This window comes from Dermacentor albipictus, chromosome 1, assembly GCF_038994185.2.
Source record: "Dermacentor albipictus isolate Rhodes 1998 colony chromosome 1, USDA_Dalb.pri_finalv2, whole genome shotgun sequence".
In the NCBI taxonomy this organism is placed as follows: domain Eukaryota; kingdom Metazoa; phylum Arthropoda; class Arachnida; order Ixodida; family Ixodidae; genus Dermacentor; species Dermacentor albipictus.
Window position 1 is genome coordinate 102672963 of NC_091821.1, and position 17205 is coordinate 102690167.

The 17205-nt window shown below is 45.0% G+C and overlaps 1 protein-coding gene across 5 annotated transcripts in view; it reads right to left on the minus strand.

Moving 5' to 3' along the window:
- Positions 1-17205, minus strand: part of LOC135906148 (uncharacterized) — a 281677-nt gene that overhangs the window by 66522 nt on the left and 197950 nt on the right. For all 5 annotated transcript variants that reach the window (XM_070524112.1, XM_070524105.1, XM_070524086.1 and 2 more), the window contains 2 exons: positions 14427-14565; positions 10384-11788 (listed from right to left, as the gene is read on the minus strand). In XM_070524112.1, coding sequence (XP_070380213.1) covers positions 10384-11788; positions 14427-14565 — 1544 coding nt within the window. The remainder of the gene's footprint in view (positions 1-10383; positions 11789-14426; positions 14566-17205) is intronic.

Consider the following 17205-nt stretch of genomic DNA (forward strand, 5'->3'; position numbering starts at 1 on the left):
ATCATTTTCAAAGTTCAGATACTCGGCAAAGCCGACTGCACCGGATTCGCTATCCTCTGCACAGAGTGTATTGATACGGTCACAATACTCGGCTCCTTGTTCACCAAGTGCACATGAATAGGCAGCATCAGCATCGACGGTGCTCTCCTTCGAGAAACCAGCATGTTCAAAACACCGCATGATCAAAGTGGGTTCGACTTGCTTCCATGCATACACAATAAGACATATGGCCCCGAGGAGGTCGATGGAGTACTTCTTGCCATTGTCATAGCAAAGGAGCACGCGCTTGAGCAGGTGGTGGTGGTAAGTCTTCCTCGTGTGGTGAATGACGCCTTGGTCTATTGGCTGCAAGATCGACGTGGTGTTCGAAGGAAGAAATACCATCCTGATAGCTTTCAGGTGTGGGATGTCACCATGTGGGCAATTATCAACAACGAAGAGTACATTCCTGCCTGTGGCCGCGAACTTGCGGTCAAGCTGCCGAACGTAATGTTCAAATATTGCGCCTGTGACCCAGGCTTTCTTGTTGTGCCGGTAGATAAGCTCATCCCTTGGCGGCAGCCAGGCATTTTTAAAGCAGCAAGGCTTCCCACTCTTTCCAACTACGAGTAGTGGCAGCTTGTGTTTACTGCACATGTTCGCGCTGAACAGAATGTTAATTCTTTCCTTGCACTGCTTTCGACTCTTGACCGCGGTGTCCTTCACTGCGAACGTTTTTGTGGGCAGAATCTTGTAAAAAAGGGCTGCCTCGTCAAGGTTGTACACATCGTCTGCATTGTACTCACTAAGCAATGGAGCCAACGTGTGTTTCTTCTAGTCGTCGATGACGCTCTCGTTTGCGCTGCCGCTTTTGCCACAGACAGATACGAAAGTCAAATTATTGCGCTCTTTAAGACGGCTGAACCATCTATTGCTACACTTGAACTCTTCGTGCCTAAGTTGTAGAGCCAAGTCGTTGGCCTTCTCCCACAGTATCATTCCATTGACGGGAAGGTGGGCTGCGTTTGCTTTCTGCAGCCAGTGAAGTAAAGCTGATTCCACATCTTGGTACGTGAAAGCCCATACGCGCAACCACTTCGAAGAATATGTCTTGCTGTAGGCCTCCAGTACCTTCGACTTGTTCTTAAATATTGTGGACAACGTCGAGAGGGGCACGCTGTGCCTTTCAGCCAACTCGGTCTTGGAACACGTGTTCTTACCCGCTTCTTGGATCAAGCAGAACTTCTGCTGCAGGGTTAAAGTCTTATACTTTCACATCTTCACTCACAGGCACATCTGCACAGTTCAGAAAAAAAAAAAAGAAAGAACACCACGCTAGCTGCAACACCCCTAACCACCGCACACAAAGAAACGGCGCAGACCGGCGTTGCGCGTACATACGTCGCCGCAGGCATGGAGAGAGAATGGGCGAACGGCAGACAGTGACAGCGGCACGGAACACGCACTGACGTTGCGACTGCGTGGAGAGTGCGATGTGGGGGACGAGAGCATGTGACAAAAACGGGTATGATCGCTGCGTTGCAGTGAAGCAGGTCTTCTCCGCTGCAGGCGCGCGTTTCGGCGGTGCATGGGACGTACTGTGGACTGATTTTTGTGCTAGCAATACTACGGGTCAGGTGCTTCGTCTATAAATAATTGCAATTGCTATGTGGCATCGCCTCGTGGCTCCGAAGGGCCGTCGTTTCGTCAGGTTTGCAGTGAAATGGGGATCGGGAATTGCCGTATAGCACCCCAAATCTTTGAATTAACCGGGTTGGTTTAGGCCGCCGGTTCTAATTATCCGATCAAATTTACATTGTAAAATATGGGACCACCGAAAACCTTCTAATTATCCGGTATTTCGAATTAACAGAGTTCGAATTAACGAGGTTTTACAGTATTATGTGTGTGTATGCATGCATGCATGCATGTACGTGTACATGTATGTATCTGTGCATGTATGTATGGGTGCATGTATATATGTATGTGTGAGTGTAACCGATTTCCCATCTACCTGGGTCACTGTGTAGTCAGTGGTAGAATGGGCAGTGCATCAGGCTGCTGCGCTGAGGTAACAGGGTTCGAAACCAAGCATCACACCAACTTGAGTCCTTGAGTACGTGGCTATGTGTACATCTGTGCCGCTCTTCACGAACCTCTTTCATGCCAACATGGGTTACTGTACACGTGGGACTGGGAAGGTACTGCTGTTCAAAGAAACCCTTTTGACGAAGACTTGGAATACTGGGTATGTTCCACTAGGTCTGTGGTAGTCTCCAATGGACCTCTTTGATGCCAACTTGGGTTACTAGGTATGTGCCACTGGGAATGTGCCGCTCTACAATGATGAAAAGGATCTCTAAATTTCTCTGATGCTGAACAGAATCGAATCCATGTCATAAGGGATCCTCATGGACAGCAACCCGACGCATTAGCAGGCTGCACCACTTTTCATGCCACTTTTCAATGAAAATCTTTCAGTGAATGCTTTAGCGAGCTGCATCATGAATGCACTAGGTATATGCACCTCTTCAATGAACCTTTTGCCAACTTGGGTTACCGAGTCTGTGCCACTGACTGTGCGCAAGCGAGGGAACAATTCTCAGCATTTGAAGGCACTGGTGCTCTACACTTCTCGTGTGGACTTTGCGGCAGTGCCACTAAATGGTGCAGCGTGTCTAGAAAGCAGTGCAAGAAAGGAGCCTGGTTGCTGCATGTCATGTTTCTTAGTGTTCACATGCACCGGAGTGTCATGCATTTCAGAGGTTATGTGCAGGCTTCGTGGTGCTGCTGCTAGATGGTGCCGAGTGTTCTCAGGAAAACGCGAAAGAGGAATCCCACTGCAGTACACGTCTCATACATAATTCATTTCTACGGTGGAAATACATTGTGTCGCTATATTGATGCAGTGCTAGTGCATTACCATTGACAGTCATCGCCAGATGGTTTCTGCCCCACTTTCTTATTGTTAGAACTACAGAGGTCATAGGGAAGTCCATACAAGGTTCTAAAAAATAGGAAAAATAGAATAGTACATTGTGTTCTTGTGGTACTATATTTATCAGTCCTGCAAGAACATTCAGTAAAATTTTAACAAAAAGCAGCAACCTTTTTTTTATTCACCCTTAAAATGAGCCAACTTTTGCTACTATTGCAATGTATGCATTCTCTGGATTTTATTATGCAATAAATATGTAATGTAGCTGCACATTTTTTGTGTTAATTTGCAACAAACTACTTGAAGATTTGTCAGAGAATTTTTTTTTAAAAATGAGAGGCGCTTGCTCAAAAACAATGTTTGGCAGTTTAAAAAAAAAGAACTTTGAGGGTGGCATCGAGTCCAAGCTTCCTTGGGCTAGCAGTTTTAATAGCTTAAATTACAAAAAAAAAAAAAATGTTTGGGGGTGTACAATGTTTTAGTTTCGGAGTGACAGGTCTCCAAATTTGTAAAATCTGCCAGTTGCAAAAATGTTCTCGACGTCTAATGAATTACAATATTTTTTTCTCGAAATCTTCACTGTGTTTCACAAAAGAAAGGTTGGTTCCTTTCTACAGAGACATTTGCCCATTTCGTATAAAGTTTTCCTGAAAACAAAAAATTGTCAGTACCGCCTAAGTCTGTCCTTATCTGAACTACTGTTGAAGGATGCTCAGTGTAAACAGCACTTTTGTATTGTAATTAGCCTTAAAGGGCCCCTGAAACAGTTCGAACAAATTTTGTAGATGCGTAGGGTACAGCTTAAGTAGAACATTTGCATCACAATTTAAGCGAAGCGTTACGTATTAACGGAGCTACAAGCGATTAGAAGTTACCCTCCTCCTTAGCCATGCTTTTCCTCCTCAACTCATTCACCGAGCAAGAGGGCTAAGCTCCACCTTCACTGGTTCTGCGTCACGATGCGACGTCACATAGTCCACTTCCGGTTGTTTTTGGAGCCCGCCCCCGCCCACGTGAGACCTCTACGCTAGCCGCTTGTTCGTCGATCGAGAGCTATTGAAGCAGCGTGCGTTGCGAGCATTCTGTCGTAGCGTCGAACGTGTCTGGTATTCCGGTAACCACAGGCAAGCGGTCATTTCGGCAAATGACTGGAGGCATAAACTCAAGCTGATGATGGAACTTTAGCGTAGATGTACGTGAGTGGCCTGATCGGTCTGCACGGTCCAGACACTTGTTGGCGTGGCGCTTAACCAGCCAAATAAAGCACTAATATTGCTCTAACCAAGTGTAAAACATTTTAAACATTTATAAAAATGTGTTGATGATTACACTCCGAAAAATAGACACCAGCAGCAAAGAAGAATACACTTCATTGCTGCTACTGTGTATGGTTGAGCTCTGTGCCACCAGGTGGCTGCGCCGTGCAGACCATTCACATTTGTGCTTCTGCTCACCCATTAAACGGCACAGTCAAGCGGCCAGGCCCTGTCCCCTTGGGCTTGCGTTTACCCCAATACCGGACTCGCGAAACGCTATTGCGTTAGTAATCTTTCGGTGTAAAGTGACGGCCACAAATGCGCAAATCCTGGTGCCGATCGGATAGCGGCAGTCCGAGCAGCCAGATCGCTTGTATGCTGCCTTGCAGAGGGACACGATGTCGCAGCTTGACATATTGCCAGTCGCTACGCTTGCAGTCCACAAGGCAACAAAGTCGAATCGTAGTGCTCACCAAAAGACAGACCGACTCTGACCACGGAGCTCTCGTCAAAATGGAGTACGTTGTAACACAAGCAGACGACACTTGCTGTGTGCCGGAAGTGCTTAAGTGTACTGAAAAATTGTTCTTGTGCATTCCCTTTATGTTACTTTCTTTTTATAGAAACAAATCAACTAACATTGCAACTATTACGAAGATCATTTGTTTACCATAAAGTTGGAAAAATTATCTATCACGCGCCCCGGTCAGCCAATCGGATAGCTCACCTCACTGACGTCATATGGGTGATTTCAGTCATATGGGTAGGGGCGGCTTAAAATTCCGCCGAGCAGTGTGCTGCGATCGGCAGCGATGTGCATTTTTAAAACCTTATAATAAATTACACGTTTTACGCGGAGCACTTAGATGTGTCAATTAACGATCAGAAGGACCTACTCTAACGACTCAGTATGTTTGTAGAAAATCGTCAAAAGCGTTTCAGGGTCCCTTTAAATCTGTAGTAGCCACTGACACTGCAACGCAGGGTGCTTTCATCGACGTTCGGAAAAAAAATTAAGTTGTGCAGCACGTGCTCGAGGCGCAAGCTCGGCACACGCAGTGTCGTTCTAGAAGCCAGCCACGCTGGTCACTGCCGCCGCTCCACCTTGAATTAAGTGTAGGGACGATGGCACAGCTCAGTGGCCACCGTGACGTCCTCCTACAGTGGTGACCCGGGAAAATGCGCCTTGCACCGAGCGACATGCTGCCATGGCTTACTGGCCGGAGCTCCAGTTCGACCCACTACTACCACCTTTCCAACGCACTTCTAGGCAGTTCTGTAGCTGAACATTATCTGGCTCCAAGAGTTCAAGTACCAGGTACTCCTCTACGTCCTACCGCTTGATCGCCAGCTCTGCTTCAGCGTTACGTTGCCTGGCCCGTGCCCCTACGATGAGCTGCAACAGTCCGTCTTGCACTTCTACAGCGCTGTCTACCGTCCTCTTCCAGAGGTTGACCACACGGTGCGCGACTCATCTCTGTCAGTGCCCTCAGGGCCAGCACCAGGCAAGTCTCTGCCTGTGCCCGTGGGGCATCGTCAGCCAGCCGGCGTTCTTCCTTTGCCCTGCCACGATGACGTCTCGTCGGCCGACAGATGCGCTACCGTGCGGTTCCTGGTCTCATCATCTCTAATGCCACCAATGATGGCACGTGCCAGCTGTGACCTTGCCATCCAGACGCCGGCTCCCATGCCACACACCATCGCGGCTGTCGTGAACACCATCACTCCTGCCACTCAACCCCCGACCACCTCTTTACCTGATCCGTCCATGCAAGCCACTGAGCCAGTCTCGGAGTCGGCGCACCAGCTCTGCACCTGGCAGACTCCGCTGCCTCCGACTGTGTCAACCAACTTCACCTCACGCACCTTCCCTCACGCTACACCATGGCACCTAACAGCCAGCAAGAGCGCCGCAGCTGCAGCAGCGATCTCCTTCTCTTCCCAATGTTGCCAGTCCTCTCCTTCAACCAAATTGCCATCCAGCTCCTCTGGCGATAGCTCTGAAAAGTCAGACACTGGAAACTGTGCACAATCGTCATGCAATGCGGACAGAGAAGATGGACTGCCACCACCATCCCGCGACGCGATTCATGATGGTGTCTCGCCTCCAGCTCCTCATCCTGTCCTTCAAGTCGTGCCTGCATTGGAGCTAGGCAAAGAGCATGAAACAGCTGCTGCTGCTCTGGCTCTTACAGTATTTCGCCAAGTTGCACCGGTACTGTCATAGAGCGTCTTTTGACGAAGACTTTCTCGCCAACTCAAGCACCACTCACGTCCAAGGACAACACCAGTGGTCAGACCCAACCTTTGCCTGGCGCATGCCAGACCCTCTGCTCGTGACAAAGGTGGTGTTGCGTGCAGAGGTCTGCAGCTTACGGCGGGTCCCTGTTAGTTTCAAATGGCCTGTGTCACCTGCTGCAGGGGCATCTGCCTTCACTCTCTCCGTGCGAACGTCCTGTGTGTTGTTTGTCCACAGGGCCAGTCGCAACCTTGTCTGCCAGAGGGATGTGCTCATCCCCTTCACTTTCCATGGACTCGCCTTACTTGGACTGCCCACGGACTCTTTTGACTCTCGGCTTACCTAACTTGCTTTATCGCCGTTCCGTCTGGGTGGAGGGTCCTGTAGCACCCACCAATGCTGCAACGTGGGGCGCTTTCGTTGATACTTGGAGAAAAATAAAATTGGGCAGCGTGTGCTCGAGGTGCAAACTCGGCACACACAGCATCGTTGTAGAAGCCGGCCACGCTGGTCGCCACAGCCGCCGCCCCGCTGGCCACCTTAACTCTTCTCCTGATTTAAGTGTAGGGATGACAGCACGGCTCACTGGCCACTGTCACGTCCCCCTACAAATCAAATGCTAATTAAATAACATAATTTTACATAAAGTAACAGAGAAAGCCATACTGCAGGATAACAAACTTCAGCTACCTAAGGTTGCTTCTTTAAATGAAAAAACAAAATAGAAAGGTCTATAAATAAAAAAAAGCACTTGAAATGTTTTTTTTTAAGGACTGCTACAGAGAAGGCATGCAGCACGACTGCAGTGCATAGATGGTACAGTGCACAGTAGGAATGCAGTGTACAGAAGGCCTGGACCTCTTCTTTGCCTTTTCTTCAAGCATTTTGTACACATTTCTGTACTTTTGTGCTTTGTTTGCAAGATGTACCATTAAGTATAGTCATTTGGACACTGTACTGCAGTTCAAATTGGATTGTAGGTTAATGAACACTCCTTTTATCTTCCATAAATATGTGAGCATTGTGGGAAAGCTGACCTCTCAACATTCTAGCAATATGTGTGCAGATACACACATTGTCAGTATGCAACGTGAAAGTGCAACAATATTTAAAAAGAACATACAGCAGTCCAAAGGCTACATCTGCTCCAGCAATGTGTTTTTGAAGGAATACACACGACATCTTCAACTCTTCATTAATATGATGGTGTCAGAGCACTCTAAATAATTTACAGATATAATACTTGCTTCAATGAACCAGTTTCAATGCCCAGGAGATGAATGTATCATGACATCCTACATTAGGGTGTTTCATTTTCGTAACTGCTGTGGCTGCCACATATGAGCACAGGGTGAAGAAATGCACGTAGCACTGTTGTTCTTACTGTTGTACAATGTTGGCAAATTTCAGTTCGAGTCATGAAATCACAATAATGTGTATTTCTCAACATGAATACTTGTTACGCACCATCCTTTTATGTGCGAGAAGCATGTGGTAAATTTTTTACATAAAAAATGAGTCATAACAGTAAAACCTCATTAATACAGCCGCATTTAATATTAAAGTATTTCCTGGTTCAATATAGTCGCGATGAATCCCACATCCTGTTGCCACTGAACTTATGCCAAATGGTTAGTGCACAGTATTTACTTCGTTTTTGGGTGTGTACAAGCCCGGAATCAGGGAACTGTTGTTTTTGCAGACCCATAGATAGTCAATTTGCGGCACATAGACTTTTCACGGCCAGCAGTCCCTACCGATAGTGACATCTAAACAGGGTGGTCATGATGCGTTTCCTGCCCCCATAGATTCTGGTGCTTCCATGTCGTTCACAACAATGATGTGGAAGTGGGTTATGGTCCTTCAGTCTCCGATGCAGCACGTGCGTTAACTATCATGAGGGCATTCGCAGAGAAGTGGGGCCAGATGGAGAAACTGACTTGTGGCCTTACCGAGTTTGAGGATGCCATCGTTGTTGCAAGGTTGCCATGGTGGCAAGCGAAAATCACAGACTTTTTGCAGCCTGCTTGCAAATAAAACATGACTTCGTGTGTGTTTGAGGGAGAATAAGGGGGTAGTTCTTTTCTCGCCGGTAAGTCTACACTGCTCTTCTGCCATTATCGGTTAATTAGTACATTACTTTGTGCACACCTGAGCCATGCTTCCCGCCAACTATGTATTAACAAGGTTTTACTGTATTCCTTTAACCCCCATCAGCCAAAGCAAGAACTGTCAATTTGCAAGTGCATATCACCCCTTAATGCAACGTGCCATTTGCTATTGCGACATGTGCGCACGTATACACACATGGCCCATGCAGCTGGCTGTTGAGAATGTTCTATCCACATCTTTTGATTACATCTCTGTGTGTCAACTAGGGGTGTACGAATAGTGATTTTTGAGACCGAATCGAATACGAATTGAATAGTACCATGTACTAATTGAATCCAATTTTGAATAGTTTTTTGAACAGTTTTTTGAACAGCCCTTATCACAATTAATATAAAACAATGTTCACATCCTAGTATTCTTAAAGTTATTAAATTTCTGTTGTTACATAGCACATTCTGAAACGCTGTTTATTAGAAGCATAAATGTAGCATTAGGAGCAAACAAGTAATTTCTTTGCATGCACAGGAGTCTTCAGAGAGTGGCAATGATTGCTGTACATATAGCCTATAAAGTATGGTAACTTAAGCGACAAGCCTAAGAGGGTATTCTGTAAGTGTCCACCTAGTGGACACTTAAAATTATGGGGTTTTACGTGCCAAAACCACTTTCTCATTATGAGGCACGCCGTAGTGGGGGACTCCGGAAATTTCGACCACCTGAGGTTCTTTAACGTGCACCTAAATCTAAGTACATGGGTGTTTTCGCATTTCGCCCCCATCGAAATGCGGCCGCCATGGCTGGGATTCGATCCCGCGACCTCGTGCTTAGCAGCCCAACACCATAGCCATTAAGTAACCACGGCGGGTTGTGGACACTGTGGGGATGCGCGACTCTCGCGCGTCCCCTGATGTTTTTCCCGCATAGCATGTCTCCTGTACTCCCGCTTCGCCGCGTGGCCTGCGTGACGCCCGCGGCGGTCGATGTGGTTGAAGCGCAGCGCGAGAGATGGCGCGAGTGTTGCGCTGCTAACGCCGCCGACAGGCGGGGTTACTCAGGCGCTGAGGGACAAGGCGCTTCCTCTTGGATTTGGGACAGCAAGCGGGACGGACGTGCCGTGCCGCATGTGCGCCGACCCACGCTTCTGCGAGACCGTCTCGCGTAGCCGCCTTCGAACGCGCCACCGTTGGCGTGACCGTACACGCGAACGACTAGGCGTTGGGATCCAGCATGGGGCGAACATATTTGCTCGCTATCAGGTCGCGGTGAGTCGGACTTCTAGATTTGTCGCACGCCCATGGGCATGTTTTGTGGATAGCAACTCGGCTAGCAGGCATTGATCTATGAAAGGTGCAATAAATGCCCTTAATGATTGTTTGCACTACTGTGTTGTCATTCCTTTGTCCCAAGAGTACCGGAGGAGAACCCCACAACACTTACAGTATACCCCCTTTCCTTCCCCCGCTCCACTACCAAGTCTTCATGTTTTATGTCTATACTATGCCTGCAGGAGTCAGAATTTACTGTACTTTTGCTCCAACTGTATGTTTAATTGGATGCAGTTGATGTCTATAAATATTCGAAAACTATTCGAAAAATTTTCACATTTACGAATAGTGACTATGCAACTCAAAGACCAAATCGAATAGGAAACTATTCGATTCGTTATTTGAAAGTTTCGAATATTCGCATACCCCTCGTGTCAACGATTAGTCAACACACCAGTACACCCACATGTACACTATGAAAATGCACTAGGCTAAATGGTTCAGGTATAACTCACACCTGTAACTTACCTTCAAGATTCTGAAAGTGCAAGTTATACACATGAAATTGTGGTAGTTACAAGTAACCAGGCCTACCTTTTTTTACGATCTTCAAGTTCCACGATGGCCATCACATGCTTCTTGTCAGCCTTCATTCTTGCAAAGCTCTTGCTTTGTTGAGCCTCTCTCCCAACTGCCTCCAGTGCCCTTTGCAGCTCATCATTTTTCCACACTAGCTGTCTGTGCGCCTCCTTGGAAGCACCAAGTTCTTGTTCAAGATGGTCACAACGCGAGTTCATTTTCTCGAGTTGTACCTTTGTGGCACTGAGTTCTTCTCGAAGTTGCTCACTCAAGTGCTCAGATTCTTCAAGCTTCTCATTGGAAGCTTGCAAGACTGCCTCCAGCTCAATCTTTTGTGTCCTGAAGTTATTGCACTCCTTTTCACAATTTTGAAGTTTACTAGTGATCCGCTCAACCTCATCTTCCCCTGCACTGACTTCAAGGATCAGCCTCTGTTTCTCCTCATAAAGTGACTGTTTTTCACATTGCAGGTCATCCACATGGGATGATAAATCAGCTATTTTGGCAGCTAACTGGTCCTTTTCCATCCTCAAAAGCTTGTCGCTTTGGCTGTACTCATCTGAAATTTTTTTCGTAGCCTGCAGTTCACTCATGGCTTTCTCTAGCTTTTCTTGCAGCTGACTCTCTTGCTTTCGCAGTGCCAGCAGAGAATCTCTTAGATCCTGGTTTTCTACTCGCAGCCCTTCCAGCTTTGAAAAGGCTGTATCAATATCAAATTGCAGGTTTGCCTTTTCTTGAGATAGGTTGTCACATCTCTCCCTCAGACCCCTGATCTCATCTTGTTGGTTCTTGTTCTGTGTGGATAGTGGAGCCAGCTTAGTCACTAACTCGGAAATCTTGTTGCTTGTGGACTCAGCGAGTACTTCGTGTTCATGTTGTGCTGTTTCCAGCTTTTGTAAAAGCATTGCTTTCTCCTCCAAGAGGTTCACGACCTTCTCCCTAAGCAGTGCTTCTTCTTTGCCCAGTCTTGCAATCTCTTGAGCTTGCTGCTGAACCTGTGCTACCAAAATGCAATTACCATCACACACCATCATTTGTTCAGAGTTGGACTTCTCAATGCTTGAACTCTTAGTTTGCTCCAACCTGGTGGGGCCGTCAAGCCTCTCAAGAGACAAATGGTGCTGGCATTCCCTTGTAGTAGAATCAGCCCTCCTCTCAACAAGGGCCTTGTAGTCTCCTTCGAGAATCAGGTGTACTTCATGAAGAGACTGTAGTTCCTTTTGACAGTCTGCCAGTTCTTTTTCCAAATGCAATTTTGAGTTTTGCTCACGAACTATGGCTCTCTTCAGGATCTCCTCCCTCCTCTCCTTGCACTCGAGCTCCTTCTTGCACTGGTTCAGTTGCTCAGTAGCACTCACTCTAACATCTGCTCCAACTCCTGAAGGAGTGCTGGCTTCTGCAGCAACCGCTTTTTCAGATGCTGGAATGAGAATTGCCTTTGTCAGATGCAAAGGAAAACCAACCCTGAGGTAAACATTTATGAAGTTTAAAAATGTAGTGATATTTTTCCGAATAACAGCATATTTTGCAAAACATCAATTCAAGCAGGCAAAAATGACTGCCACACAGAAGCAAAAAATTTTCAAATCATAACACACCTTAAAAACCACAAGGCACATTTTAACCTGCTTTTATCTTTTTTTTATATATATAAATCGGTGCTATTATAAGTAATGCTGTCTCTAACTTGGTAGGAACATGCAGCTAAAAGTCTGCACAGTACTTTTCATAGCAACAGAATTGGTTTAGGTACCGCTTATATCATGCCCCTCAGTGTGAAAATATTCATTTATTCCAAATGTTTGTGTCTGTAGCTAACTTCACTTGCAATGCGTATTTTACCAGGTCAATGTCAATGAAAGTCAAACTGCAATAAAATTTCACTTTGGCTGAATTTGTCATGGATGAGTATTACAGTAGAATTTCATTAAATAGAACCTCAAGGGACGAAAGAAATATGTTCATATTAAGAGGGATTCTGTTTGCTGAGAGATGTGCAGATGTGTAGCACTATATGTCATACACCCTCTAAACACTGTTAGACATGTTACGAATAAAAAAGTGAATGTAGCAGCTAGCTGGTCCCATGATTTGAGCATGGTAGGCATTTGCTTTATTTAGAGGAGGCAACGGAAACGCATCAGAGCAAAAACACCGCTTTACTGCTCAACTAAGTGGCTGAATTAGCACAAGGTCGTGCTGGTGGAGTTTAAATGATTAAACAGTGCGTTGAAAGGTGTCCGAAATTTCACTCATTATTTTGGTCGTCTATGGGGTGATCGATTGTGCTCCAAAGCTGTCCAGACTGCGCATGCTGTGGATGAAATATCTATCGAATTTTTTGCTTGTTCAAGTCTTTTTCATAGCTTTTTAAGGATGGCTTTCTACGTAGAAGACAGGTGTCACAAAATAAAAATCATATTTTGACTTTTTCTGGGCGGGGACATACAGGGGACAAAAGAGAGAACAGAGCGCTGTTCTGTTGCACTTTCAGCGCTCGCTCTTCTGTCCCCTCTGCCGCCTTTGTGCTGTTAATCGAACTTTAAAACATGTTTCACCAACAAGCCCAATCTTACACCCTTCTTAAATGCTTTAGAGCTTGTTTCTCTTGTTCCGTTTACTGAGAGTTGCAAACATTTTGGCTTCGATTAACAACAGTTTGCTTGCATTATCCACATACCAATATATATATACCAAATATTCAGTTTAATGAGCAATTCCGTTTAAGTGATTTCGTTTTACCAAGATTTTATGTATATAGTACCATCAAAGAAATCTTGAAGCCGCACTGCTGGTAATTGTCCCAATTTTACCATTAACTGCCTCGAGTCAGCACCTAAGCAGATGATGCAGGCACCTGGCGGTTAGTGGATATGATTTGGAAATCTCAGACAAGGTTCTCGAAATTCGAGATGCCCTGCAAGTGCTGCCCAATATCAAAGGTAATGCCTAGGCATATGCGATTTCTCAATGTTCCAGGTTTTGTGTCATTTCGAACAAGCAGAATGGTGGCATTTTCTTTGGGGAGGTGGGTGGGGGTTTTGGTATAAAATATTTTGTTGTGTGGTTTTGATGTACTGACATTCCACAGTTGGTTATGACTGACACCTTAGTGAAGGGTTCTGGATTTTCACCACTTGTGGTTCTTTAACCCTTTGACTGTTGGATATTTTTTGTTGACTGCACATCAGCCTCTGCTGGGTTTTCATAGCATATTGGTTCAGCAAACATTTCATGCTACATTGAGGCAACTTCATCTCCCTTTCTCCCAATTGAGACGGCATCAACAATTCCTAAGTTCCCTTGCCTGTCAAAGATCGGACGAACCTGGCAAACTATATTGCCACGGCTTCCCTGCCAAATAAGGGAGAGAGACCCGAATGAGACATGCATTCTAGCTACTCTCAGAAGTTTAGCTTACAAGTTTTGTTTGTTTAAATTACCTCTCCATAGATGGCACAACCGACACACAAAGGTCCTTGTTGCACGAGTTGTTGCTGTAGAGGCAGTAGGTGTGCGAGGGTCGGTCATCAAGATATCTCTGGAGTGAAAGGTTAGCGTGCACCCAATGCATGATTTTTGCATTTTGCCCCCATCGAAATGCAGCCACTAGCCCAGGATCGAACCTGCAACCTCATGCTTAGCTGTGCAACATCATAGCCACTTAGCTATCACTGTGAGTGGTATCATAAATGTTTATTGTGAAAGCTTTTAGAGACTCACCCACTAATGTTTCAATTGTAAAATTTTTGCACGGGTACTGCTCCGTATCTACAATATCTGAAATTACACTTATTATGCAGTCAAAAATTTTGGTGCAGTTGGCCTTGACGTGCTGCAAGAATTAAGATAATTTATGACAAGGTATTGTTATTTGGCCTTGCACACAGCTCTCCCCATTCTGTAAACTGTAAAATTTTGAACCAAGGCTGCTCCATATCTACAACATCTGAAACTAGACTTCCTATGTGGTCAAAAAATTTACTGCAGTTGGCTTTTCAGTGCTGCAAAAGTTAACGAAATTAATGGTACGGCAGTGTCATTTAGTCTATACACACCAAGATGTTCAGTGAGAAGTTCCTGCAGAACTTGGTTATTTATGAACATTTCCTCCAGACGAAACTGTAGCTTGCGCATTGAGTTGGCATGAGATTCTGCCAAATCTGTTGGCTTCAGTTGCTGTGACTCAGTGGCATCCTGAAACACAACAAAATAAAAATATGCTTCAACAATCACAGGAAATGGGTGGCTCGATTCAGTGATTAAAACTACTGAAATTTACAACAACATTATTATTCACAGTCATTATAAAGAGAAATGCAAAGAGAGCAAGACACTACCAGGGAGATTTGAACAAACATGGATTTAAGAAATGCAGACGTGATCATTTTTTAACAGATAGCAAGACTTTTAAGTCCTTAAATCACACAGTTTTAGCCATTTGTAAAGCAAAGAACAATAATATGAACTGCATAAAAGTACATCTCTTGTCCATGATTCAAATGTGTACAATTAAAAAAAGATTATGGGGTTTAACATGCCAAAACCACTTTCTGATTATGAGGCATGCCGTAGTGGAGGACTCCGTAAATTTCGACCACCTGGGTCTCTTTAACGTACACCTAAATTTAAGTACCACGGGTGTTTCCACATTTCGCCCCCATCGAGATGCGGCTGCCGCGGCCGGGATTCAAACCCGCGACCTCGTGCTCAGCAGCCCAACACCATAGCCACTGAGCAACCACGGTGGGTAATGTACAACAATTAACTATGGCCTAAAACATAAATAACATGTTTCCTGCTGTCCATGGGCAGCAAGTTTGCCACAAAGATGAGATGCAGAGAGGCAGCTGCTGCACAAAAAGTGATGAAAGAGCACTCTTTGCAGAGAAAAAGTACTTGGACTTATTCCATTGTCATATTTTCACAGCACAGCTTCCGGTTTTTGGTAAGAATTTCTTTAGGCTTCAGATACAACCTAATTCACTATGATGTTAGAAAACATGTGCAGCTTTCCTTGTGACTCACCATCAGCTGGATAAGCTTCCCTCTGAAAGCAGGCTGATGTAGTGTTGAACACTGGACTACCACAGAAGGTTCTGAATTACATGTTCAGCATTTCTTAAATGTATAAATCTGTTCACATAGTTAAGATTGCTGCAGGGAAAAGAAAACCGCTACAGAGATTCACACCTTTCATTTGAGTGAAACACCATAATGAAACTTGCACACAATTATGTTGGATCACATGCTTGCTATAAGTGCCGCTCCTGTCATATTTTTCAACTCTGCCTCTATTAATGAAATGCAAAAATAAATCTGCGTTTTTAAAAAAGCAGACTTTGCAGTTGCGGAAAGAAAAATTCATTGAGGTCCGAGAATCAAACGTGGAACAACCGAAGATGATGTACTGTAGTGTGACTTGACAAAGTGAAGGTAACAAACAAAGTGCTACACTCTGGTGCATTGCATGGTCCGTTTTTTTCTGGCCTGGGCCCAGCTCGAGCCTGGAAGCGCAAGCCCATCCCAGCCTGACCTGGGTCCAGCTTGTCAGCTCTTGAGCCTAAACAAAAGCATCGTCTACTTCTCAATGGTCATGGAGAAACCAGCCGTGTAGAGATGCTACAAACAGATTTGACTGTCAGGTTTTACACTGGAGTTGTTGCTGATAAATGAACAGGCTGACAGCCGCCACTGATCTAAAATTTTGTGATGTCAATTTTTACAGTCGACAGTCTTGTAATGTTACAAACACCATAGCCAGGCCTGTTACAGGCCCAAGTGAAGCATGAGCTCCACCCAGGCCTGTGTCAAAACTTGCATTCCTGGTCGATGCCCATGCAGTGCTTTACTACACTTACAAGTAAGGTTTATTAAAAAAAAAAAAACTTATGTACGCAAAGAATGCTGAGCAAGTAGATACAAGAAACTAAAAATAAAATAAAAATAAGAACAGTCTTGCACCACGTGTTGATGTCAGCTACAGTCTAAACACATCCATGTTCTTGATCACCATCATAGCACGAGCACAAGAGAGATCATGGAAGTATACTTCATTCATTCTAGCCATGACATGTGTGTAAGTCAGTCTTCAGTATCACTGATGAAATTAACTTTATAGACACCACATGTAGTGCATGTCTCTCGTTTTCTTTTCCTTTTTTCCCGTATCTACTTATTCAGCATTCTTTGCATTTATGTGTTTGGTTTCTTCCATAAACTTCATTTGCAAGCAGGGTTTTCCCCAGAAATTTTTGAAGAGACATCCTACGAACGGACAAGGGGGAGTGTATTGTATTTGAGCCATTGGCACATACATAATTTAATTCTCGGGTATTATGTGCCAAAACCACAATATGATTAGGAGGCATGCTATAGTGGGGGACTTTGGATTAATTTCAATCACCTGTGGTTCTTTAACGTACCCCCAATGCACGGTGCATGGGGAAATATATTTAAATCTGCAACCATAGTTTACACTTTAAGCCTGCTATCAAGTATGGCCCACTTTTCTACCACGTTGTTGAATGGATAGTTCTTGGAGTCAGGTCCTTAGCAACTCTTTGTTTCATAGGCATGCTTTGATGAGCTTCAACACTGAGAAATCTACCCTGACGATATCAAGTAGCTTTATTTACATAGATTCCCTTATCTTGTGCAAATCATGTGCCGATACCGTTTAGGAGCAACTGGGATGCATTAACGAAATGTGCACCTGCCAGGCAGGCCTTGAAGTGTTGGCTTACCGTGATAACCAAAGATTGTCGGAACAAAGAAATGTGCAGTTCACTGCTGCTAATACATGCTTAAGGGGAGATGTGGGGCTCAAATCGTTAC